The 26,734-nt window shown below is 37.1% G+C and overlaps 1 protein-coding gene across 1 annotated transcript; it reads right to left on the bottom strand.

The window, feature by feature from the left end:
• Positions 1–10,863: 10,863 nt before the first annotated feature.
• LOC144032169 (uncharacterized) lies at positions 10,864–26,013 on the bottom strand. Its single transcript, XM_077539875.1, has 19 exons — positions 25,905–26,013; positions 25,655–25,758; positions 25,296–25,571; positions 25,065–25,158; positions 24,777–24,844; positions 24,587–24,652; positions 23,830–23,982; positions 23,620–23,685; positions 23,405–23,533; positions 23,180–23,233; positions 22,896–22,967; positions 22,712–22,783; positions 22,323–22,394; positions 22,139–22,210; positions 21,752–21,823; positions 21,568–21,639; positions 21,165–21,233; positions 20,860–20,923; positions 10,864–11,321 (listed from the first exon to the last, which is right to left on the bottom strand). The coding sequence occupies exons 1-19, from the start codon at positions 26,008–26,010 to the stop codon at positions 11,305–11,307; spliced, it is 1,698 nt and encodes a 565-aa protein (XP_077396001.1). The 5' UTR covers positions 26,011–26,013; the 3' UTR covers positions 10,864–11,304.
• Positions 26,014–26,734: the final 721 nt, after the last annotated feature.

Genomic DNA, 26,734 nt, shown 5'->3' with positions numbered 1-26,734 from the left:
AAAGAGTTAAAGTGATGGAAAACTCAAATCCTAAATCCTTAGCCCACTCAAAAAGAACTCCTTGCTATAACACTATGTCTATCAGAATTTTAAAACTACTAATTAGATCTCCCAGAATCGTAATTTTGACGGCTTAAGCTCTGGCAATGACGCAATTGCTTAAAAATGAAAAACGGAATTACACGCCGTTTGAGTAGTAAGGAAAGCTTTTTTTTTCTTCTTTTTTTTTTCTTTTTTTTTTTTTAATGTAAATTACGTATTGCAGCTCTTCTACGGGTCCACAAAATATCCTACGCCCCCCCTCTCCAGTCAGATGGTGTATAGGTGAGGTGTTGAATCTTCAGATGGAACCTGCCGGTTAACTGGTCATGACATCTAAGATTTTTATTGTTCCATTTCTATTTATTTATTTTTCTTTTTTTATTTTAATAATACGTTATTAGATAAGAATAGTTTTAGTACATTAACATGGGAGTAGGACAAGATCAATTATTGCTCTTTTTCTTACTCCTTTTGAACATGTAATTTATGACAATGAATTATTTTCTTTCTTCAAATTTTTATTTAAACTTCAACTTATATTTTGTAATGTGTTAATATGTTCAATAAACCAACCAACCCTCTCTGGTCTGTAGCCTCCTCTTCGCCACGTCTCTTCACCGACGTCAACATTTTGAATCAGATGTAATGCCTTTCCTTGCTGTTTATTTTTTTCATGTCAGCCCATGGTGACATGCTGAAACATGCTTACTATGGAAATCCGACAGCGTTGTCAGAAGTAAAAAAAAATAATGACTTGTGAATTTTTCATGGTTTTAATACAATACAATGGCAGCATGGGAATATACATACAGGCACATGAACAAAGTTTAACTTCCAAAATACAGCTCTGGTTCTACTGTTAACAAACGGCGCCCTTGTGCGATTGAGTAGTTATCCCTGCCGATGTTAACAAGTTATGACAAAGTGTCTCCGGTGGTTAGCGTTAGCATAAGAGGGGAGAAAACAAGGCAGAGTTAAACCTGTCTATCTGCGCACACAGCAGTGATTGCTCGATGTACTGTCGTCTTGCCCCTCTTCTTTGATTCCTTGACAAATGCAGGCAACCACACTCATAAGAAAAAATGACGAAAATATAGTCCAAAACGCTGACAACTGGTGAGGCTCTCTGAAGGAAAACAAATGGCTCCTACCGGAAAGGGCGGTGCGCTCATAAATTTTCCCGGAAATACGTCACGGCTATTGGTGCATACAGTCCATTTGATCAACTGTCGTGAAGCATTCATTTGTGTTTGCAAGTTAAATACAAGTACAATAAACTTATATTTCACTGTAGTCTCATTTAGAAGGTAAGAAAGGATGATTACTATCTTGTATACAGTACACCACAGACCCAATGCATTCACTGTTTCATGGTAAAATGCACTCTATTCTTTTGTCTTTTTACTTTTACTTTCTTTGTTACAACGCCAGAAAAGCCTTTTGTCTGGACCTTTTTCAAGCCGAATGACTGGTGGGATGTAGCAGTTCCCACATTCATAGCTGGACAATGGATGGAGATCGATTTTCAGGATGTCTGAGGAAACATTTCTTTACTTATGCGACATTGTCTGCTCGGTAATGGATCACGAAAACACTTATCGCAACAGTGTACCTCTCAAGAAAAGAGTAGCCATTGCACTACTAGTATTGCACGGGGTACCGGCACGAGTACCGTCCCTCAATCTTTCGGCGTCAAAAACGGCTCGGTATTATGTGCTGGAGGTGACGTATCTAATTTTAGTTATCTATGTAGATTAATGCCCCATCCAGAAGTCCCCCTGTAAAAGGCCCCTGGTTTGACCCAAACCTGCTCTGACACATTATCCTTTCTTCTGACACAAGCAGACATATGTCAGTTTTTGTGACACTATACTTGTTAGTTGAGAATTATTCTGTTGGCCCTATTGTGGTTAAAGATAAACATAAACGTGGTCTTCCTGAGTCTGGCTGGTCTTGGAGGCATTTCTGTGAATAGGGGATTTCCGATCATGCGGCGTACACGTGACTGGGTGGGCCAAGAGCAGGTGCAAGCTATAAAAATGTCTTGTCCGCAAGATTTATGAGCAGGAAGTTACATGTGAGCTTGCCAAAACATGAAAGTTCATACAGAGGGCAACTCTAAAATAGGCCAAAGGTTGCGGACCTAAATTTGCGTGGAGTAACAGTGCCCCCAATGGTCACAAAATAGTACTGCACCAAGTTAAACTCCTATCTTGCAGTGCACTCTAGTGGACAAAGACATTCATATGAATAATTAGGCTAATATGTAGGAGTGGGCAAGTTTTGGAGTGGCCCAATCACGTTAGCTACCTTAAGATGTAACGCCCAGAGAAAAGGTTTGGGCGTGGATCTAGTAAGGCTATAAAAACCAGTGCATCCGTTTGACGGATTTCTCATCCCTTCTGGCCAGAATATGTCTTGTTTGTATGTTTGTGTCAAATAATAATTTTGTCTACAGCTTGAATCTCGGCCCGACTGTTAGTCTTTTTAGAGTTTTTAAACTTCTACTTTAAAGCAAATACAAGCGAAGATTTTTCCTCCAACACCTGGGATGCATAATAGACGATCACTCTTGGAGAGGACAATTTGGAGCCCCCGCCTCGGATATCTTTATCTTTACTGGAGCGTCGGTGCGTGGGAGACCAAAGACGGCCTCCGCCTAGACGTAAATCTCGGGCTGGCTGTCTACCTCTCACTGGGCTGACGCTTCAACAGAGGTTTGATCCCAAAGCGCAGACACAAATAAGGTTTTAACTATTTATTCACATCGAGAGGTGTAGAACAAACTTGACTAGACGAGAAACAGAGAGTGGCACAGAGAGACAGAAAACAATAATCCGGCAAACACACACAATTCTCAGACTGCTACTACAGACAGTGAATCAATTTGATTGGTTGTGGCTAAGTAAAGGATTAAATGTGGACATCACAAAGATCATAACATCACATAGCGTCTTTCCAGTTGAAACCAGATGATGGTTACAACAGTTCAAAAACACTTGTTACATCAGTACATAACAGACACTTGACCTCGCGGTCGTGAACCCAACTTAACAGGTCATGAACTCAAACTTAACCCTGGCGTGACCACCCTGGCGTGACCCAGACATGACAGGTATCATATTTCTTTGTACTTAAAAAAAAATAAATACGAGTCATTCCGCCAACTGTGTTTTAAAGGCAGGTACACATACACGCATGGCTGCCTCTCTGACTTCAGATGTGGAAAGCGCCTCTTTCAGCTTGTTTGCGAGAGGGCGGTGGGAAGATGGCTTCATGGCTCACGCACTGAACACTGAAGCAGTCGCTGGCTGCCCACTCTTCGTTGAGAAGCATGACGCACTAATTGTCATATGGAACTTTTTTTTTTTTTTACACTTCGTTAAAGGTATTGTGCCAAAGTACTTACTCCCGTTAAACAAAAAAAAAAAAAAAAAGTACCTTGTATCCATGCTGCGGCAGGGTCACGTGACAGCATTGCCTACGCATGTTTTCAATAAACACATGAAGAACACACCTGTGCTTTTCGATTTTCAGTTTTAACCCTCGTGCCTGGAAAGAAATTTTACCCTTTTTATTATACTAATATTACAAAAAATGTAATTCTACTTTGAGGTGTGATAACTAAGTCATTTTTTAATATATATTTTTTTTATTTCAACCACTCAAAATGTTCATTGGGATTAGAACTATCCATACATATGTAGTTTTAATTTTTTTTTATGTATTGCCCCCTCTTAGAACAACACAAGCCCAAAGAATGGACTATGAAGAAAGCTAACTGTGCTGTATACATGTATAAAAAAATAAAATAAAAAATTAATACTTCATATGACATAATTAGAGCTTTGAATAAGGCAATAAGTTATAACAACAATTTTTTCAATGCATGCCAAATGTTTTGACAATGGCAATTTAACTCAGAAAATCCCCCTCGTGATTATTATTACCAAATATGTAATGCTACTTTGAGGTGTGATAACTAAGTCATTTTTTAATATTTTTTTTTCTTTCAACCACTCAAAATGTTCATTGGCATCAAAACTATCCATATATATTTAGTTTTATTTATTTATTTTTTATGTATTCCCCCCTCTTAGGACAACACAAGCCCAAAGAATGGACTATGAAGAAAACTAACTGTGCTGTATACATGTATAAAAAAAATAAAAAAATAATACTTCATATGACATAATTAGAGCTTTGAATAAGGCAATAAGTTATAACAAAAAAATTTATGCATGTCAATTTTTTTTGACAACGACAATTTAACTAAAAAAGTCCCCCTCGCGATTATTATTACAAAAATATGTAATTGATACTTAGAGGTGTGATAACTAAGCCATTTTTAGGGCCCGAGCAGCGACTGCTGCGAGGTCCCTCTTGTTTTTGAGGCCCTATTGTTTTTGTAGGAATTCTTCTTATTATTATTATTAGGGCCCGAGCAGCGGCGGCGGCGGTGCCGCTGCGAGGCCCTATTGTTTTTGTAGGAATTCTTCTTATTATTAGGGCCCGAGCAGTGGCGGCGGCGGTGACGCTGCGAGGCCCTATTGTTTTTGTAGGAATTCTTCTTATTAGGGCCCGAGCAGCGGCGGCGGCGGTGCCGCTGCGAGGCCCTATTGTTTTTGTAGGAATTCTTCTTATTATTATTAGGGCCCGAGCAGCGACCGCTGCGAGGTCCCTATTGTTCCTGAAGGAATTCTTATTAGGGCCCGAGCAGCGACCGCTGCGAGGTCCCTATTGTTTTTCAAGGAATTCTTATTATTCTTCTTTTTATTTTTTGTTATTATTCTTTTCCGCAAACAATCACATTTTTGAGACACTAAACGTGAACGAAAACTCACCAAACTTTACACACACGTCAGGCCTGGCGAAAAATTTGATATTTTAAAGTCGCCATAGGTGATAACAGAAAAATGGCTCCATAGCGCCACCTACATAGGTTAAACAGATCCCTGGCCCGCTACGATTGTCCGACGGCTATGAAAATTGTGTGGCACCTGTAGCACATCCAGATGAACAAAAACCTCTTTGATGTGTGTACCCTAAAATAGACAGGAAGTGAGATATGAGTATTTAAATGTCCAATTTTGGCCAATTTTTGCACATTTACAGGGGTCATACTTTTGCCTGCTTCTCCTACACGGTTAATCCAATTGACTTCAAACTTGGGATGTACCATCTCAAGACCTGGGACAACACCATGGTAAAAATCTAAAGTTTTCGACGGCGGTGGGGCATCAAATTTAGAGTTTCAAAACTCTTACTAAACGTAGTATTGCCGGTTGTATGTTTAACCTAGAGCTACGAAAATTGGTACACATATGTAACAGACTATGACCTACAAAAAAGTCTGTTGGTGCCATATGCTAAACCCAACAGGAAGTCCGCCAGAGGCGGTGCATCAAATTTTGAGTTTCAAAATTCTTACTTAATGAAGCATTCCCGGCTGTACGTTTCACCTAGAGTTACCAAAATTTAAAGACATATGTAACAGCCCTCAAGGTACAAAAAACTCTTTTTGAACCATATGCTAAACCTAACAGAAAGTCCACCATTTTGATTTACTTTGGAACGTGTTCACATTTTTTTGGCCATTTCATAGGGGTCCTATTTTAACGAACTCCTCTTACAGAGTTTATCCGATCATCTTCAAACTTGGTGTGATTCATCTTAAGATGTTGAAGATGAAAAGTTATTGAAAGCTTTTTATTTCGCTGCACGCTGTTGTCGTGGCATGCACTTGTTTGCAAAGGAAAAAAATTCTTCTTAATGAAGAATTCTCAGTTGTACGAAGCAGCTAGAGCTACGAAAATTTGTAGACATATGTAACAGCCCACGATGTACAAAAAAGTCTCTTGCTGCTTTGTGCTAAACCCAACAGGAAGTCCCGCAAGGGCCGGGCATCACTTTTTGAGCTAAAAAACTCCTCTTTAACGAAGCATTCCCGGTTGTACCTTTCACCTAGCGCTATGATAATTTGGAGGCATACATAAGAGCCCACGATGTACAAAAAAGTCTTTTAGAACCATATGCTAAGCCAAACAGGAAGTCCGGCATTTTGATTTACTTTGCTATTTGTAGCCATTTTTTGGGGGCCTTTTATAGGCCTCATATTTTCTACAAAACTTATCAGATTGTCTTCATTCTTTGGCATGTTTCATCTGAAGTATTGCCGGTTATACGTTTAATCTAGAGCTACGAAAATTGGTACACATATGTAACAGACTATGATCTACAAAAAAGCCTGTTGGTGCCATATGCTAAACCTAACAGGAAGTCCGCCAGAGGCAGGGCATCAAATTTTGCATTTCAAAATTTTTACTTAATGAAGCATTTCCGGCTGTACGTTTCACCTAGAGTGACCAAAATTTGAAGACATATGTAACAGCCCTCGAGGTACAAAAAACTCTTTTTGAACCATATGCTAAACCTAACAGGAAGTCTGCCATTTTGATTTACTTTGGAACATGTTGCCATTTTTTTGGCCATTTCATAGGGGTCTTATTTTAACGAACTCCTCCTACAGAGTTTATCCGATCATCTTCAAACTTGGTGTGATTCATCTTAAGATGTTGACGATGAAAAGTTATTGAAAGCTTTTTATTTCGTCGCACGCTGTTGTCGTGGCATGCACTGTTGGCAAAGGAAAAAAAAATCCTTCTTAATGCAGCGTTCCCAGTTGGACGAAGCAGCTCGAGCTACAAAAATTTGTAGACATATGTACACATTTGTCCACATATATATATTTACATATGCATGTAAAAAAATTATGTCAGGCTAAACTAAATGGTTGATTAGGCCCCACACATTTTCACCTTACCATACCTGGCCCTCTTTGCAAAAGGTTTGAACACTCCTGGCCTAAACCTAGGTGTATACTCAAACTATGCAGGCACATAAAGCCTGGAACAAAATGTGTAATTTAGAGGGTTCTTGTTTTGTTTTTTGTATTCCTTATATTTCATGTCATTATACTTGACACACTATTTTTACTACTCACTGAATCAGTTATAAGAACATTTAATTGATACAATCCAATCACATCCTAGAGAATTGAAAACACATTAAATCATGAGGTTGTTAAGACACATTTACTTCTGTAGCACTTAACCACAAACAAGTTGCGACATCCCCTGATCTAACCCTCCAACCGAACAAGGAAAAACTTTCAGGGGTCATATTTTAACGAACCCCTCCTACAAAATTTATCCGACTGTCTTCAAACTTGGTGTGTTTCATCTTAAGATGTTTAAGATGCAAAGTAATCGAAAGTTTTTTATTTTGTAACACGCTGTTGCCATAGCAATGCATTGTTTGTCAAGTGCTGCTTTTTTTTTTTTATACACATGAAAACTCATGGAACTTTGCAAACACATCAGACTTGTCATGAACATGAATTTTCAGAGATTTATTGTGCAATTTGCAATAAATAGCGCCCTCTAGACCTTTTTATGAAGCATTTCCGATTGTATGATTATGCTAGACCTACAAAAAAGTATTATGTAGCCATTTGCCAAACCAAAGAGGAAGTCCGCTATTTTGATTTTATTTTGGGAATTATACATCATTTTTGGCCTTTTTCATTCAACTTTGCACAGACAAGGCATGGAAAAAACTAACATTTTAAATGGTCCTTGTTCCATGTAACAGTTGTCAAGTGCTGCTTTTTTTTTTTTTATACACATGAAAACTCATGAAACTTTGCAAACACATCAGACTTGTCATGAACATGAATTTTCAGAGATTTATTGTGCAATTTGCAATAAATAGCGCCCTCTAGACATTTTTATGAAGCATTTCCGATTGTATGATTATGCTAGACCTACAAAAAAGTATTATGTAGCCATTTGCCAAACCAAAGAGGAAGTCCGCTATTTTGATTTTATTTTGGGAATTATACATAATTTTTGGCCTTCTTCATTAAACTTTGCACAGACAAGGCATGGAAAAAACTAACATTTTAAATGGTCCTTGTTCCATGTAACAGTACCCCAACGTGCCAGTACCCTGACGTGCAAGTAACCCAACGTTGTGCTCAATAGCGCCCTCTATGCATTTTTATGGAGCATTTCCAATTGTATGATTCAAGCGATACACAACTAAAGATGACTTGACCTAGATTTGTGAAAACTGGGAGGCATACCTATTAGCTTAAGACCTACAAAAAGTATTCTGTAGCCGTATGCTAAACCTAAAAGGAAGTCCGCCATTTTGAATTTATTTTGGGAATTGCGCACCATATTTTGCGTTTTGATTAAACTTTGCACACACAAGGCTTGTCAAAAACATTTTAGATGGTCCTTGTCCTATTTGACAGTACCCCAACGTGCCAGTACCCCGACGTGCAAGTACCCCAACGTGGCACGCCTTTGCTGTAGCGATGCATTGTTTGCAAAGAATTTTTTTTTTTATATGATTCAGCTAGATGTGTGAATATTGGGAGGCATACCTATCAGCCGAATACCTCGACAAAGCATTCCATAGCAATGTGAACAAACACAAAAAGCATGGCAAAACATTTACAATTTAGACGGTTTCTTATGAAACAGTACCCTAAAGTGCCAGTACCCCGACGTGCAAATACCCCAACGTGGCACGGGTTGCGAGGGCCCTTTATAGCTGCTCGCAGCTCTAGTTATTCTTCTTCTTCTTCTTCTTCTTCTTCTTTTTCTTTGTTATTATTCTTTTCCGCAAACAACCACATTTTTGAGGCACTAAACATGAACGAAAACTCACCAAACTTTACACGCAGATCGGGCCTGGCGAAAAATTTGATATTTTAAAGTCGCCATACATGATAACAGAAAAATGGCTCTGTAGCGCCACCTACATAGGTTTAACGGATCCCTGTCCCGCTACGATTGTCCTATGGCTACGAAAATTGTGTGGCACCTGTAGCACATCCAGATGAACAAAAACCTCTTTGATCTGTGTACCCTAAAATAGACAGGAAGTGAGATATGAGTATTTGAATGTCCAATTTTGGCCCATTTTTGCACATTTACAGGGGTCATACTTTTGCCCGCTTCTCCTACACGGTTAACCCGATTGACTTCAAACTTGGGCTGTACCATCTCAACACCTGGGACAACATCATGGTAAAAAATGTAAAGTTTTTGACATACTATATGACGGTGGCGGGGCATCAAATTTACAGTTTCAAAATTCTTACTTAACAAACCATTGGCGGTGGTACGTTTCATTGAGAGGCACGAAAATTGGTACACATATGTAACAGACTATGATCTACAAAAAAGCCTGTTGGTGCCATATGCTAAACCTAACAGGAAGTCCGCCAGAGGCGAGGCATCAAATTTTGTGTTTCAAAATTCTTATTTAATGAAGCATTCCCGGCTGTACATTTCACCTAGAGTTACCAAAATTTGAAGACTTATGTAACAGCCCTCAAGGTACAAAAAACTCTTTTTGAACCATATGCTAAACCGAACAGGAAGTCCGCCATTTTGATTTACTTTGGAACGTGTTGCCATTTTTTGGGCCATTTCATAGGCGTCTTATTTTAACGAACTCCTCCTACAGAGTTTATCCGATCATCTCCAAACTTGGTGTCATTCATCTTAAAATATTGAAGATGAAAAGTTATTGAAAGCTTTTTATTTCGTGGCACGCTGTTGCCGTGGCATGCACTTTTTGCTAAGGAAAAAATTCCCTCTTAATGAAGCATTCCCAGTTGTACGAAGCAGCTAGAGCTACGAAAATTTGGAGACAAATGTAACAGCCCACGATGTACAAAAAAGTCTCTTGGTGCCATGTGCTAAATCCAACAGGAAGTCCCGTAGGGGCCGGTCATCACATTTTGAGGTAAAAAACTCCTCTTTAACGAAGCAGTCCCGGTTGTACGTTTCACCTAGCGCTATGATAATTTAGAGGCATACATAAGAGCCCACGATGTACAAAAAAGTCTCTTGGAACCATCTGCTAAACCAAACAGGAAGTCCACCATTTTGATTTACATTGGGATTTGTAGCCATTTTTTGTGGCCTTTTTTAGGGGTCATATTTTAACGAACTCCTCCTTCAAAATTTATCCAACTGTCTTCAAACTTGGTGTGCTTCATCTTAAGATGTTTAAGATACAAAGTTATCGAAAGTTATTTATTTTGTCGCACGCCGTTTCATGGCGATGCATTGTTTGCCAAGTAAAATGCTGCTTTTATTTTTTGGTCTAAACATGTGCAAAAACTCATGAAACTTTACACACACATCAGGCTTGTCATAAGCATGAATATTTTACAGATTTCTTATTAAATTTGCAATAAATGCTCTAGACATTTTTATGAAGTCTTTCCGATTATATGATTCAGCTAGATGTGTGAATATTGGCAGGCATGCCTAATATATTCAAAAAGTATTCTATATAGCCATGATGTTTAAGATGCAAAGTTATCGAAAGTTTTTAATTTTGTCGCACGCTGTTGCCATAGCGATGCATTGTTTGCCAAGTAAAATGCTGCTTTTTTGAGAGTCTAAACATTGGTGTTGCATGTAAAAACGTATGTCAGGCTAAACTAAATGGTTGATTAGGCCCCACACATTTTCACCTTACCATACCTGGCCCTCTTTGCAAAAGGTTAGAACACTTCTGGCCTAAACCTAGGTGAATACTCAAACTATGCACGCACATAAAGCCTGGAACAAAACGTGTAATTTAGAGGGTTCTTGTTTTGTTTTTTGTATTCCTTATATTTCATGTCATTATACTTGACCAACTATTTTTACTACTCACTGAATAATTTATCAGAACATTTAATTGATACAACCCAATCACATCCGAGAGAATTGAAAACAAATTCTATCATGAAGTTGTTAAGACACATTTACTTCTGTAGCACTTAACCACAAACAAGTTGCGACATCCCCTGATCTAACCCTCCAACCGGGCAAGGAAAAACTCAAAAACCCCATTTAGGGAAAATGTGAGAAACCTTGAGAAGGGACCACAGAGGGAGGGAATCCCCCTTCCAGGATGACCAGGTTGCAATAGATGACGCATGGCAAGATTTCACAAATACTGTAGTATGGTGCTGTAAAATGTTAGCTCTAAAGGCAAGACAGTCATTGTATTGAGATGAAGCGCCACAAGTAGACACAAAAGTGCTTCTTCCCCAGGAACTGGCCTGGTCAGCCATTGCAGATTTCTCCATAGCAAAGCCTCTGGGGATGTGGCTCTCCTCCTCCTCAGATCTTGTCGCGGTCAGTCAATGCAGAATCCATACAGCAAAAGTATCACATTCTTTCATCACCACCTAGCCCCGCCTCCAAGTTGGAGGTGGAGCGGGCAAGAGAGAGAGGACAAGCAGCAGTCAAACAGGCCAATGTATGATATTCACAAATGCAACTGTGGACTGTGTAACAATGAAAGTTGTCATTATCAGCAAAATACAAACATTCTTGTTTTCGTCAAGAGTCTTGGTGCAGCAGTTTTTACTGCTGCAGCAAGACATACATAAACATACATAAACACACATGAACAAGTTTTTTGGGGGAAAAAAAGGTGCTTACATTATACAATTCAGAGATGCGTGGAGAGAAGCAAAAGAAAACCAAGCATGTCAGTCACGTTCGGCGGTAAATCTTGGTGCGTTCATTGACTACTCACACAGTTGGATATTTCAAACATACATAGAAAAACTCATTCAATGTATCAAACAGAAATAAATACTACGTGAGCACTGTAGAGGGTACTTGGAATAATTTATTGTGATATCATAATGACATGGAGCTGGGAGCAGGCGAGTGATCAGATGCGATGGAAATGTGCGTGACATCAGAGCAGGTTTCCCCTCTCTTCTGCGGTTTGCAAGTTGAAGACGTAAACAGAAAGCAAAAGAAACAAGAAGTAAACAATGACCGAACACACAGTTAAACAAGCCGTGCCTTGGCGTCATCTTCCCAAAATGAAACAGATTCGACAAGATGGTGATCTTCCCCGTCGTTTTTCTGGTGGTATCTCGTGAAGTAGATGAAGAGGGTTGTGCAAGGCAAGTACTCAAAAACAGTTAACACAACAATCCTGTTGAAATAAGCTAGTGGAGCAACATGTGGAAAGCTGCACAAGCTGCCGACGTACCATTAGCAGTTTATCCGCTACTAAGTAGCCGTGCAATCATATCATCTTTTGATCACCTCAATCCGTCTGAATTGCGAATGATTGCTGGTCTGCATCAACTTGTTTGAACCAGTCTATGGCACAACAAAAGGTTGGGGTTGGGTCTTTAAGCCATGCAAACTATTATTGTTGTATGAGAAATGCCTCCCACACCGCGAAGAAAAATAAAATAAAATTTGGGGCACCATCACACTTTTAAGCTTAGGGCACCCAAAGGGGCACTGCGTACGCAAACAGTGATTTTCCGGTGGTAATATTCTTGACATTATTTTAAAAGTAAGAGGTTTCCAATAATTTGTTCTGGAACTACACATTTATCAATTGCCACTTTTGTCAACGCAAGTGTGTAAAAATAAGTTAGTTTTCTGGATTGTTATAAGTGCGTATATGTAAAAGAACACACAAGCCCTTCATGATCACTGAAATATGTCGGTAAAACTTTTGATCGCACTTTATAATATATAGTTTTAACATACACATGATCAATTAGGGTACCTTTTTCTGTTGTGGATTCTGCAACAAACTGAGAATACCCTCGGTCTGTTACAAATTTGCAGATTCTGGATGATTTCAGAAGGTCATCATTGAAATCTCCCATAACAGCTATTGTGTTATTTTGAGGATCTAACCAATCAAGTAACTTTCCTAGATTTTCTGTAAATAAAGACATGGGATATGATGGTGGTCGATAAATTACTGCTACTAATATATTGTAAGTTATACATTTACAAGCCCAACATTCCAAGTTGAAATTTGGTAGTTTGAGAATGTCATATTTCATACTTTGTGAAACATACATGCCAACACCACCACGTTGTTGGTGTTGCAAGGCAACCAAAGCAGGGTGGTTGCCATTGTATGCTAAAGCACGTGGTGCACTATGAAAATTGTAACCATTAAGTTTGATTGCTTCCATTGAAAAAACAGCCGGTAGCCAGGTTTCTGTAACAGCAATACAATTAAGCTGCATATGCTGTGTGCACAATGCCAAATCTGCAACATGACAAGTCAAATTTTGTACATTCATCATGAATAATGAAAAAGCTTGTGTGTTGAATTTGGGTTTGGTTGTACATTCTATTGGGAATTTGGGCATGTTCTGAATTGCATCTTTAATGTGATCTTTACAATACAGAGCCTTATCTTCAAAATCTTGAATAACTAACCCTGCCAAACTGGTAACACGACTTAAGGCCACATACGCCTGTCCTGCGGAAAATATTTTTTTGAGAGACACTACTACATTGTCAACTGTAATTCCTTGTACTTTATGTATTGTACTCGCCCACGCAAGTTTAAGTGGAAATTGTCTGCGCAACCCTCCTTGTTTTGTGACTCTTTCTTCTTCTGGCATTATCACAGTGGCACCCATTGAAACAAACGAATTTGAACCTGCAGATAGTTTCCTACTCTGAGCGCCTATTTGATCATCGTCAAATTTCACATACACTTTTTGAGGAAATGTATTATTCTGGTAAGTAACAATATGTGTTACTGTACCACATACACCATTTACCAGACCATCCATAACATCCACATTCTTACACAACATAACCCGTGCATCTTTTCCCAACAACAATTTTTCTGCCAAACATGCATCATGAGTTTTTGTGTGGTGTCCACTTTTTAACTCTACTTTTCCAGTTTTCTTATTAGTCATAAAATCCTGAGCATCTATCTCGATATATTCAGGACATGTCTTAAATAGCTGCTGAATGTTGTGTTCATTTACTTGTTTATTTGTAGGAAATATGTGCAATGCTGAGCTAACTTCACCAGTTTCACAGCGTTTTAGAATTTCTATATCAGTTTGTAACATTGGAGTGCCTTTACAACGAGTTCGTATTCTATTCAGCAACTCTGCAAAGACATGGTCTTTTTGCCTAACTATATCTTTCAATTCGACAACTCTAAATCGATCAGACCACAAATTAAAACCAACATCATCTACATACAGGGGTTTCCCTTTTACTGGAGGCAACTGGAAAAAATCTCCCACAGCAATTACACTTACTTTACCAAAGGGGTGAACGTCACCAGTTTGTTTAATTTGCCTTAATCTACCATGAATATATGATAACATTTTATGATCAACCATAGATATTTCATCTATTATGAGAATTTGCAAATCACTATATTTGGCGCGCAAAGAATTAAGCTTTTCTTCACCTAATGGTGTGTAAGGTAAGCGACAATCTTTGCCTATGCTAAATGTATGATGGATAGTTGATGCATGTAAATTGTATGCAGCAATCCCTGTTGGAGCAGTTATCAAAACACAAACACTGTCAGGATGGCAACAGATTGTTGACAACAATCTAGTTGCTTCATACTGAATAGCTTTTATTAAATGGCTTTTTCCTGTGCCGGCACCACCTGTAATAAATACATGGAATGGATCAGGATTTTTCCCTGCTACCTTTTCTAAACACCATCGTCGAATTTGATAGAAAACAGACAACTGTGTGTCATTGAGAGATCTAATTAAAGCCAAGCCGTCACCTCTGCTCATTATATTATTTCTCTTTTCCAAATGTGCTATTTTTTGGTTACTTACACCTAAATCAGGAATATTTTCTACATGTTCGTCGACGATCTGGTCTTTGTTTTTCCGTTCCTCCTCACATTGTAATCGCTCTAGTTCTTGCTCGGGGAACAGCTCACACCAAGCATTTTCTAAAATGCCATCAGAATCAATCATATTCTGGATGGCTTCCAATTCATTTGCTTCTTTTTCAAATTTACTTCTGTTCAAATCGACAACCGACTTCACTGAACGTTTTGAACCATCACTAAATCTCACATGACCATTTTTGTAAAACTGTTCAAATAATTCGCAGTTGGGAGGTTTTAGCTGTGTATCTACCCGATATGGCAAAAACAACTGCATCCTACTTTGGTAAAACAATTCTGAATTTGTACTTTCAGAAAAACGCATGTATCGAACTACTGCAGGTTTTGTGCGTGTTCTTTTTGCGATGAAACCGCTATCATTATTCAGTGTAATCCGATTTTGGCATTTCTCATTTTTACTCAAAACACGGTATTCTGATGCAAATGTGGCCATACACATATCGTTAAAAGTGGTATCATTTGGTCTATTTTTATACCGTTCTACTATACTGGTCATCCACATGTCTTCTGTGGTAAGATTACGTGAAGCTGCCTTTTGCCTTAACACATTTAAAGGCAAACTCATTTTTACTTGATTGTCCCCTGTTGGTATAAATACTACTTTCCTTGAGCATTCCTTCAGATGCATATTTGTTAACCGATAAACTGCCTCTTGAGCCCCCACCTCTCTATTGTGCAAATAAACACTACCAAGATTTTTTAATGCATCTTTGGCAGAAACATTTCCATCTTTTGCAGCTTCTCTTTGAGCATTCCTTAACAATAGTCCAATTTCCCTTTCTGCCTTTGAAATATAAGAAATTATGTACACTATACATGCATATGCATCAATAACATACTGTATGTCCATGTTAGCATTCCAACATTTTAGTAGTGACTTGTTATACTGATTTACCCAAACCGTATTAACGTCCCTTTTCAAAACAACTTGTGTATTTCGACTAAAGCGTTGATATGCATCCTCAAACATTTCTTGATTTATGCCGAGGCTTTCAAACAAATGTTCCACAGAGTCATAGGTAGAATTTTTATCTGAAAGAGCAGTTTTTACTGCTGTCATAATTTCTGCTGCTTTGGTAGATTCTTGCTGATCTTCATTTTTACATGCACATTTTGCTAAAGCATCTTTATCTACCTTACATTCACATTGTTTTTTGGAATTTTCATCTGTTTTCCGCCGGGAAATAAATGTCCTACTTGATGCTGGCCTGGGATAATTGAAACGACAACTTGTGTTTTTCTTTTTACATGATTTGGTATGTTGCTTTGAATGCTCCTGTACAGATGTGACTATGTCTAATAAAGCCTTATCTTCTGAGGGCAATTCACATGTTACATATTTATCTATAAATTCACATACTTCATCATCTGTATTTTTGTCAATCTGTGGAGCATTGAAAATCCAAAAAAAGCAGTGGGTATGAGGTGAACCACGCTGTTGAAATTCCACCCTATGAAAGTAATCCAGGACTTTACCAATTGGATCTGAATCTGACATAATCACCTCTCGCAAAAAGATATGCCACCGAAAATCAAAATATCTTGCTGCAGCAACAGGATTGTGACGCAACAGTTCACATTTGTCTGCCCATTCCAAGTCTTCTACTGTCTGTGTTCGACCTTGGGTTTTCAAAATACTGTAGAGAAGAGTTTGCCATCGCAGATCAGCCGAAGAAAATGAGCAAAACCAGGTAGGAACACCAAGCTGACGGACACAAGCTACCAGGTCTCGTTGAACTCCCTGCCAAAAAGCTGGGGTTCCTCTTATAGGTTTAAGGAAACGATAACCTTCATCAAACTTCAATAAATCCCTCAATGAATCTTCATTTTTTAACATATCTTCGCTCAGCTTTTTAAATGTTTGACCTTTGTTTCCTTTGCGCAATGCAATGGATACACTTGAAATAACCTGTTCAATCTCAGACATGTACTGAGCAAAAAATATATATTCAACATTTTGTGCAAACCTCCCATCAGCATGTAAAATTCTGTTGTTGAAGTAACGCGCCAAAGTTAGTCGATATTGCCTGCTATCGTGGTATGTATTTTGTCCCTGTGGAAATAAGACTGGGAAGCATTTGGCTTCATTTGTATGATCAGAAAGCAATTTCACAGGATTGTTCCCTTCTGCTGGTGCCAAATTTAATACATCATCAAAGTATTGATCAAGCGCTTCCTGACCAATATCAACAGGCATCAGACAGGTGTCTTGAAACATACAATGTTGTTGTCTATCATGCAAAAGCTCGTCTTCAACATTTGAGTTTTCACCACTTTCAGCATTATTGACATTTTCTACAACTTCACCTTGTTGTCTACAAAACTCATTTATCCAAGCTTCGTTAAAATCAACATCTTTATAATGCACATTTGTTTGTTTTAAAATTTGTAATGCTTGTCTGATGCGCATTGTATCAACAAATTGGTATTCATAATAACCTTTATATGTTAATTTACGCTTCAGTTTTACTGGCAATAAAGATCCTTCCATATTAGAATGAGGCAGCAAATTGTTTGTTTGCACAATATTGGCTGGAACACATGTCACTGGTCCATGTACTCCATTTTGCCCACCTTTAGGTAACGCTAGCATTTTCATAAACGGTATATGTAAGGCGATCAAATGTTGTTCCAAGCTGTTTAAACATGACAATTCAGGTGGAATTGGTTGGACTGCCAATTTGTTAATAACGCATTCCGGAGGTATTTCACCTTGAAGAATCTTACTATTGCATGTGAAGCAAATCCACAGCTGGCCTCGAGCTGACTGTAATGCCATACATGGTATTAGACAGTCCGTACTACATTTGTGCAAATATTCTTCTGTTACACATTTCTCAGCTATTAAAGCTATTTTTTCATTCTTCTTATAATTATCTATTTTATATAGTAAAACCTGGCGTCTAAACAACAATCTATGGCAGACGCTACAGACAAATTCAGGCCCGTTTTTTACTTTATCTAAAAAATTTTCCATTATGAAATCTATCTGTGTTGACTTTTCTTTAATTTTTTGGATCCTTAATTTGGTAGCTGCTTTAACTTTTTTCTTGTGATCAGGATTGCTATCATACTTACTTTTACTTCGAACTTTTACATTTTGCCTGTGCACTACATTATACCGATATTTGTTTATGCTCATTTCTTTCACGTTTTTCCTATGTTGATCATTTTGCAAATATTTTTTTGTACTCATTTCTTTTACTTTTTCTCTATGGAATTCATTTTGCAAATATTTTTTTGTACTCCTTTCTTTAACTTTTTCTCTATGGAATTCACTTTGCCAATATGTCTTTGTACTCCTTTCTTTAACTTTTTCTCTATGGAATTCACTTTGCCTATATTTCTTTGTACTCCTTTCTTTTACTTTTTCTCTATGGATTTCACTTTGCCTATATTTCTTTGTACTCCTTTCTTTTACTTTTTCTCTATGGAATTCATTTTGCCTATATTTCTTTGTACTCCTTTCTTTTACTTTTTCTCTATGGAATTCATTTTGCCTATATTTCTTTGTACTCCTTTCTTTTACTTTTTCTCTATGGAATTCACTTTGCCTATATTTCTTTGTACTCCTTTCTTTTACTTTTTCTCTATGGAATTCATTTTGCCTATATTTCTTTGTACTCCTTTCTTTTACTTTTTCTCTATGGAATTCACTTTGCCTATATTTCTTTGTACTCCTTTCTTTTACTTTTTCTCTATGCAATTCCTCTTCCCAATATTTCTTTGTACTCCTTTCTTTTACTTTTTCTCTATGCAATTCGTTTTGCCGATATTTCTTTGCACTCCTTTCTTTAATTTTTTCTCTATACAGTTCATTTTGCTGATATTTCTTTGCACTCCTTTCTTTCACTTTTTCTCTATGCAATTTGTTTTGATGATATTTCTTTACACTTATTTCTTTTACTTTTTCTCTGTGCACTGTGTTTTGCTGATACTTGATTATACTTTTATCCCTAAGTTTCTCCCGATGTATTGCATTTTGGCGATATATCTCAACACACATTTGCTTTAGTTTATTTCTGTGTAAAACATTTTTTTGATATTTACTTGTCTTGAGAGATCTATATTTAAGTATTAAATACTTAGAAATACACCTATTACTGTTTGCACATTTTGGTTGAGCTGAAACATCATCAATATTCACTACTTCTTTCTTAATAGTTAACGTTTTAGATGAATTCAAATTGTCAGTACGGTTTGCACCTTTAATACTTACTGGTATACATGAAGCCTGAACCATATTTTGACTTCGAAAATTGTACGCTTTGGAGTTGGCAAGATTGGCTTTACATAAACCATAACACCTTTGCAGTTCTGGATTATGCACACAAATAACAGTTTCATAATGATTACCATTGCTGTTTTCTAGGTAAATTCCCTCTTTTGATTTTGAACTATATTCTAACCACTTGCCATCATAATATGTAAAAATATTTACCCCCAAACAATCTGCTGTTGCTTGAATCTCCACTTCAGTAGCCCAACTGCCAACATATCGCATTTTTGATTTTTTTATATACTCACCCATTGAAGAGTACTCACTTCTTAAAAATGTTTCATACACAATTGCATTCAATTCCATTTGTTTTACAACAGCTAGTCTGATTTTTCTGTGGTTCTTTTGTGAACCACACACAGCTTGAGATACTGCTCGAAAAAAACAGTTCCCATCACCCATTATTTTCTCTTTCTGGCATGGAGGCCCTAATAAACCATCACTTGCAAACTCTTGTGCAACACATTTCTCTAAATCCCATTTAAATCGTGTACATAAAGTTTGGGCGACTTGTTTACCAATAGGCTTAAACTGGATCTTTTTATAAGTCACATTGCCCATTATCTGAACATCTTCATTTAGTGCAGTGGAATCACAACTTTTCAATGTCCTTGAAACTTTGCTTCTCAATGACATCTTACTTCGCTGTGAAACAGTACAATCCTGTGTAGTCATTTCAAAACACTTTACAGAGGGTTTAGCCTGTTGACCCACTGACCATTGACCCATTACTTGCAGTGTGTCTCTCTGATGAAAACCATTCAAGCTTCTGTCATCAAAACGCTCTAAAGCATAACTTGGAGGTCCAAATGACACTGGTTGGGAATTTATTTTGTCAACCTCTGTGTATGTATGGCGCTCAAATGTAGTGCTCTTATCAGGCAACCCTACATTACATGTAACTTCAGCCAGGGAATCTAATACAATCATTCCAACACCCTTTACAGAGTGTTCATATGAACTTGTCTGTGTCCGCACAACGTGAAAACCTGAAAACTCAAAAAACGTTGGCCCTGTACATGTCTTTTTTGTCAAATTACATACATGATCGTAAACATCTTGAAGACAATTAAAGTAAACTATAACAGTTTTACCATCACCATCTGGCATTCCACGAGCACTGCGAGCATGGGAATCAAACACTGCATACTGTCCATTTTGGCTAATGATTGCACATGTATAACAACCCATGGTTAGCAAACATGAATCAACTTGATCATGTATCTTTTGCAATCCTTTTAAAATAGTAACATCTTGACCTTCCACAATATTAGTTTTATTGACCATCGGTAAAAATCCAGACACCACATCTATTTCCTTAAGCGCAAACCGGTTTCCTTCAAAAACCAGCTGCTTTGGCAAGTCTGGCACCATTAAATAGTTATGTGAGCTACTGAACTTGCCACTATTCTGCAATAATGTATACAAACGATCACCTAAAACAACAACTTTGTCTAAATCTTCTGAACACCATAAAAACGCACTCCTAACTGTGTGATTTGCTAGACCCACATACGCAATAGCCATACACTGCTTACCTGGATGGTTCAACCGAATGTCTCCCTGATGAAAAGACCCATTCACACTTTTGCGTTGACACTCTAGAGCATCACTTGAAGCCCCGAATGACATTGGATGAACATTAATACTGGAGCCGTCAGTGTGTGCATAACTGTCATATGTTGTATCCCTATCAGTCAAGAGTGAATCACATGTAACATCATTCTCTAAAACATAACACATAGATGTATTTGCATCACCAATGGTCTTACTTTGTATACTCTTGGGACTGATCTTGGCTGCATGCTGCATGCGAGAAGTCCTCTCCCTCGGCAACTATAGGTATATGACAAAACATTATCTTTAACACATGATTCATTTATTAATTTAACATTACACAACATCACGGAACATGCATAGGATAAAGGTTGCAGAAAATTGTTAGATATCTTATCTATGTTTTTACAACTTCAACATTCGCCCAGATGAATGGGAAAATCATCAACAACAAACTACATCACTACATAGAAAACAATGTACTTTTATGGAACTTGTCATTTTAATGCAGAACACGAACCTCCTGCACAGCCTCTTTCACACCACTGGAACAACACAAACCTGCATCCACCAACGGTCTTTGTGTTACCTATTAAACAAAAAAACACAACAAAAGTAATCCATACTTGCTATGTGAATTATACAACAGCAACAAGGGTAGACGATGAATTGATGTTGCATGCTCCATGCATCCAACAAACAACTATGTATGTTTTCATGGTTATACCATTACTTATGCAACATTACAAAAATTCACTTCAATCATCCTCATTAGTTTATTTGATTTATACGTAAATTAACAATATTGTTAAAGCTTAAACAATGTGCTTTATCAATAACATAAATAACAACCACCATGCATCACTAATAGCCACTTATCATAATTTTCTTTCTGTTTTAAAATTGTAAAGTAAGAAACAAACCTCTTGCTGCACAACCTCTTCCACAACACAGGAAGAACAAAGACTGGCATCCACCACCATCCTTTGTCTTGCCTGCAAAACATCAACTACAAATAAACTTCTATCATTTATATAACAATTGTCACTCATTGCTACAACACATGTTCTCTTTTTTTAAGGTGACATTCTAAAGCAGGCCACGAACCTCCTCCTGCACAACCTTTTCCACACCACTGGAACAAGACAAACTGGCATCCACCAATGGCTTCTGTGTTACCTATTAAACACAATAACAAAAGTATTACATACTTAGATTGTATACAACAGCAAAAAGGTTAGACAATGAAATGATTTTGCATGCTCCACTGAGCTAACAAACAACTATGTATGTTTTTATTGTTTCACCATTACTTGCACATTACAAAGTACATGTAATTCCTCCTCATTTGTCTGCTTGATTATCCATAAATTACTAATATTGTTAATGCCTAAACAATGTGCTAGATCAATAACATAAATAACAACAACCATGTATCACTAATAAGCACTTATCATAATTTTCTGTTTTAAAATTGTAAAGCAAGAAACAAACCTCTTGCTGCACAACCTCTTCCACAACACAGGAAGAACAAAGACTGGCATCCACCACCATCCTATCTCTTGCCTGCAAAACATCAACTACAAATGAACTTATATCATTTATATAACAATTGTCACCCATTGCTACAAAACATGTTCTCTTTTTTTAAGGTGACATTCTAAAGCAGGCCACGAACCTCCTCCTGCACAACCTTTTCCACACCACTGGAACAAGACAAACTTGCATCCACCAATGGCCTCTGTGTTGCCTATTAAACACAATAACAAAAGTAATACATACTTAGAATGTATACAACAGCAAAAAGCTTATACAATGACATGATGTTGCATGCTCCACTGAGCCAACAAACTACTGTGTATGTTTTTTATTTGTTTTACTATTACTTGCACATTACAAAGTACACTTAACTCCTCCTCACTAGTCTGCTGGATTATACATAAATTACCATTATTGTTAATGCTTGAACAATATGCTAGATCAATAACATAAATAACAACAATCATACATCACTAATAGGCACTTATAATTTTCTTTCTTTTTTAAAATTGTAAGTAAGAAACAAACCTCTTCCTGCACAACCTCTTCCACAACACTGGAAGAACAAATACTGGCATCCACCACCATCCTTTGTCTTGCCTGCAAAACAATAACTACCAATGACCTTATATCATTTATATAACAATTGTCACTCATTGCTACAAAACATGTTCTCTTTTTTTAAGGTGACATTCTAAAGCAGGCCACAAACCTCCTCCTGCACAACCTTTTCCACACCACTGGAACAAGACAAACTTGCATCCACCAACGGCCTTGGTGTTGCCTATTAAACACAATAACAAAAGTAATACATACTTAGAATGTACAATGTTGCCTGCAAAACAACTAAAAATTAACTAATTTATATTACAATAACTATTGTCGCTCATTACTATAAAACATTTTATTCTCCCCTTCTCAAACTGAATAACAGCAATTATAAACTAGTCTAATATTTACATTACTCCCCAATACAAAAATGAAAGAAACACAAACCTGTGACTTTGTCCTTTTGAAAACAACTCTCTGTCCATATCTCACATTTGATTTCTAATGACAGACAAAAAATATATATATTTATATATTCCACACATGCAGATTACAGCTTCTTTGGACCACTATACACAATTTAAATGTTATCAATCAAGAAGAATGTGTCACGTAAATGACTGGACTCACTTAATGACAACACCTGAACCATGACATTTACATGAAAATTACCTTTTTGTCTCTTGGAGCAGCCTTCACAGGGCTGGACAGATCTGATGGTTTTATCTTATCCATCGCACCCAACATTTCACTGCTGAACCAAACTGGGGTTAGAGGAATGAAACATTCCTTTAGCACAACCTGTGAAATACACATTTTGAAAATATGTGACTGAATGCATCTTGTCTATAACAAATACAGTATATAATTATTCTAAACAAACTAACGTTATGCTGAATTTTCCTCTTTTTGGGAACCCCGTCAGAGGATTGTTCAAGTCCTGCTTGCCTCCTCTGCAATGACAGACATCAACATTTTTATTTATCAACCTATACTGACCTTTACTTTGCTCAACGTTGGAGAATCTAATGTAAAACAAATATATCACAACACTAAACACTACAACAACCAAGCTATTACTATTATGCAACCATTACCTTCCTGCCTGGTCCAACAACAGTCCACTCAAACGGGTTCAATCGACGAAGAACCAAAGTCTCACCCTTCACCACAATTTTTGGAATAGTTTTAACTGCTGGTGGCCTTGACGCTACTTGTACCTCCAACTTAGGTGTTTGGAGGTCAAGTTGCTGATTATAAAAAAAACAATAAAAAAAATACATGAATAATAATATTTATGTTACTTATATATCACCGATATTTGTCTAAATCATGATTCACAAACAGCATTACATAAAATACATGTCAAAATACATACAGGACTGTCTCAGAAAGTTATAATGTTGTGGTAAAGTCCATTATTTTCTGAAATGCAATTAAATAAGCAAAATGCTTCTGGATTCATTACTAATCGACTGAAATATTGCAAGCCTTTTATTGTTTTAATATTGCTGATTATGCCATTTTCTGCCAAATATCTTAACTGTAAATATTCGAATATTTCCTCAGACCAAGTACAAAAATATGCCATAATCAGCAATATTAAAACAATAAAAGCCTTGCAATATTTCTGTTGATTAGTAATGAATCCAGAATGTATGGCATTTTTTTTTATTTAATTGCATTACAGAAAATAATGGACTTTACCACAATATTCTCATTTTCTGAGACAGTCCTGTATATACTGCATTCAGAAAAATGTACATATTTCCATACAACTACACAACAATTTAAGCACATTACAAACATAATGCAAAACTAAAATGAAACACATAACAGTATGAAATGGCTAACCTGATGAACACCATCACACATCAACTGCACAAGGATACTCATCCCATGATCATCACTCAAGTGCACCTGCAAAAAAAGTAACAATTTTATATCAGTACTAACCTAACTATTTTATTCCAGTACTACCATACAAATCTAATCAATGTGCATATCCAATTATTCTGAATTATTACACCATAATGGAACTTACACCATCTTTACTCCACAGCTTCAAGTTCTTCAAAGGGAAGAACGCTGCAATAGACATGTACTTGACCCCTTAAAAAGACATTGGGAGAGAACATCCTTCATTATGAGTTTCTACTACAGTCAGCAATAATTTTATCCAATTCAGGATATCTACGTTTATTGCCTATTAAAGTCTTTTTACATTCATAGTTTATATTCTGTAGGATGCACAGTTTACAGTGTAACAAAAAGGCACACCATATGATATAACATGTAAAACCTAACTGAATGTCATTATCTAGTAACTCACCCATACGTGCTGACACACGATGAAACTCCTGACGCAAGTAATCCTGCTGAGTCACATCCACGGTTAGACGTGGAGGAAAGTCCAAGACAAACACCTATTCAAAACAAGCAGTGTTTATAACTAATGTTTGTACTATTTTACCCATGAAAATAATTCTACATCACACTACAATCGTGTATACATCCTCATAATAGTATTGCAAATCTATTAATAAACATGATATACATGTACCTTATTAGGCCACCGACCACAGACAATACCAAGGAGTCTGCAGAAATCTGCTCCTGCCTCGTCAGGGGTGCGGCTGGATGTCAGGTTATTGCTAGGAGCCAAAAGACAAACCACGTCTGGTGTTCTAGGCACAACAGCATGCTGCACCTCAGTAGTCAACTCAGTTGCACAAGCTCCGGGTGTCGACATGACACCAAAGGAAAAAGAACCCTTTGGCATCTCCACAAAACCATCTGCGATGCTCCGTAGGTGCGAGTCTCCAATGAGCAAGACAAACTACATGACATAATGTACAGTATTTCATTTAGCACAATCACCATTTATTGTACTTTTTTCTTAAATGTAGAAACCATTTATACCTTCTTGTTTGGACACTCAGAGGGTATGACCAACTTGTGGCTTCGACCAGTAACGCAAGAAATTGGCCATTCTTGCACTTTGTGACGACCACCTGTACCACCACCTATTATTAGCACATACAGAAATAATCATTATTGAATTACATTTCATGACAACAAATGTAATAAAACACTGTTTAAATTTTTCTCCACAATAATTCTTCAAACATCTTCGTGCTTAAAATATTAAACACAAATAGTAGCTACTTACGTGTGCAAGTTGCATGAAATGACTGCTGAACATCACCAAGTTGAAGACGTTCAGTCATCCTCTTTGTGGCTGCCTGCGAACGATGATAGCCTTTCCCCCGAGGCATCTGAGAAGCTAAGTATCTACACTCCAATTATATAATAAATATTGAATATACAATTACCTGTTACTACAAAATAAATAAATAAACTAGAAGATACTCCAACAGCTGAAATAACGTTTGTGGAAATCTTGCTGTCTGTGCTCTCTGAATCTGCTGACGCAAAACCAGTGAAGAACAACAAGAGGAAGTCTCTTTCAGTGACGGTGGTTTAAATGTAGCCGCCCTTGAAAGAGTCAGACTTTTGACCAATAAGAACAGAAGGGGCGGGCAAAATATGACACTTCTATGAAATTTAAACATCAACACTGTTACACAATGACATTTAAACATCAACACTTTTATACAACTACTTTTATGTTTTGTAAGCTATGTGCATTCTGTTTGTTTCCTATTGCCTTTGCTAATGATTACAATTACTTCACATGTACAAGCAAAGTGTATATAATTTTTAGCACTCCTATTTCACAATTAACAGCATTTATTTTACTTACTATGAATACCTGTAATGCTAACTGATAGTATGTAGAAAATATTCCTTTTTGATCTGTCAACATCTATATCCATACATTCCTGTGTTTTCTTGTCAATAAATTAAAGGTACTGATGTTTCAAATGCTACTTTGAACATTGTATTATATATCATAACATGTCACTATCAATACTTTCATTGTAGCACACAACATAGATACAATTATTATTCTTACTAATAGTCACTCACCACTTGTGA

This window comes from Festucalex cinctus, chromosome 12 (assembly GCF_051991245.1).
Source record: "Festucalex cinctus isolate MCC-2025b chromosome 12, RoL_Fcin_1.0, whole genome shotgun sequence".
Classification (NCBI taxonomy): domain Eukaryota; kingdom Metazoa; phylum Chordata; class Actinopteri; order Syngnathiformes; family Syngnathidae; genus Festucalex; species Festucalex cinctus.
Note: the sequence above shows the minus strand (reverse complement) of the source record. Positions and strands in the feature narration are given on the sequence as shown.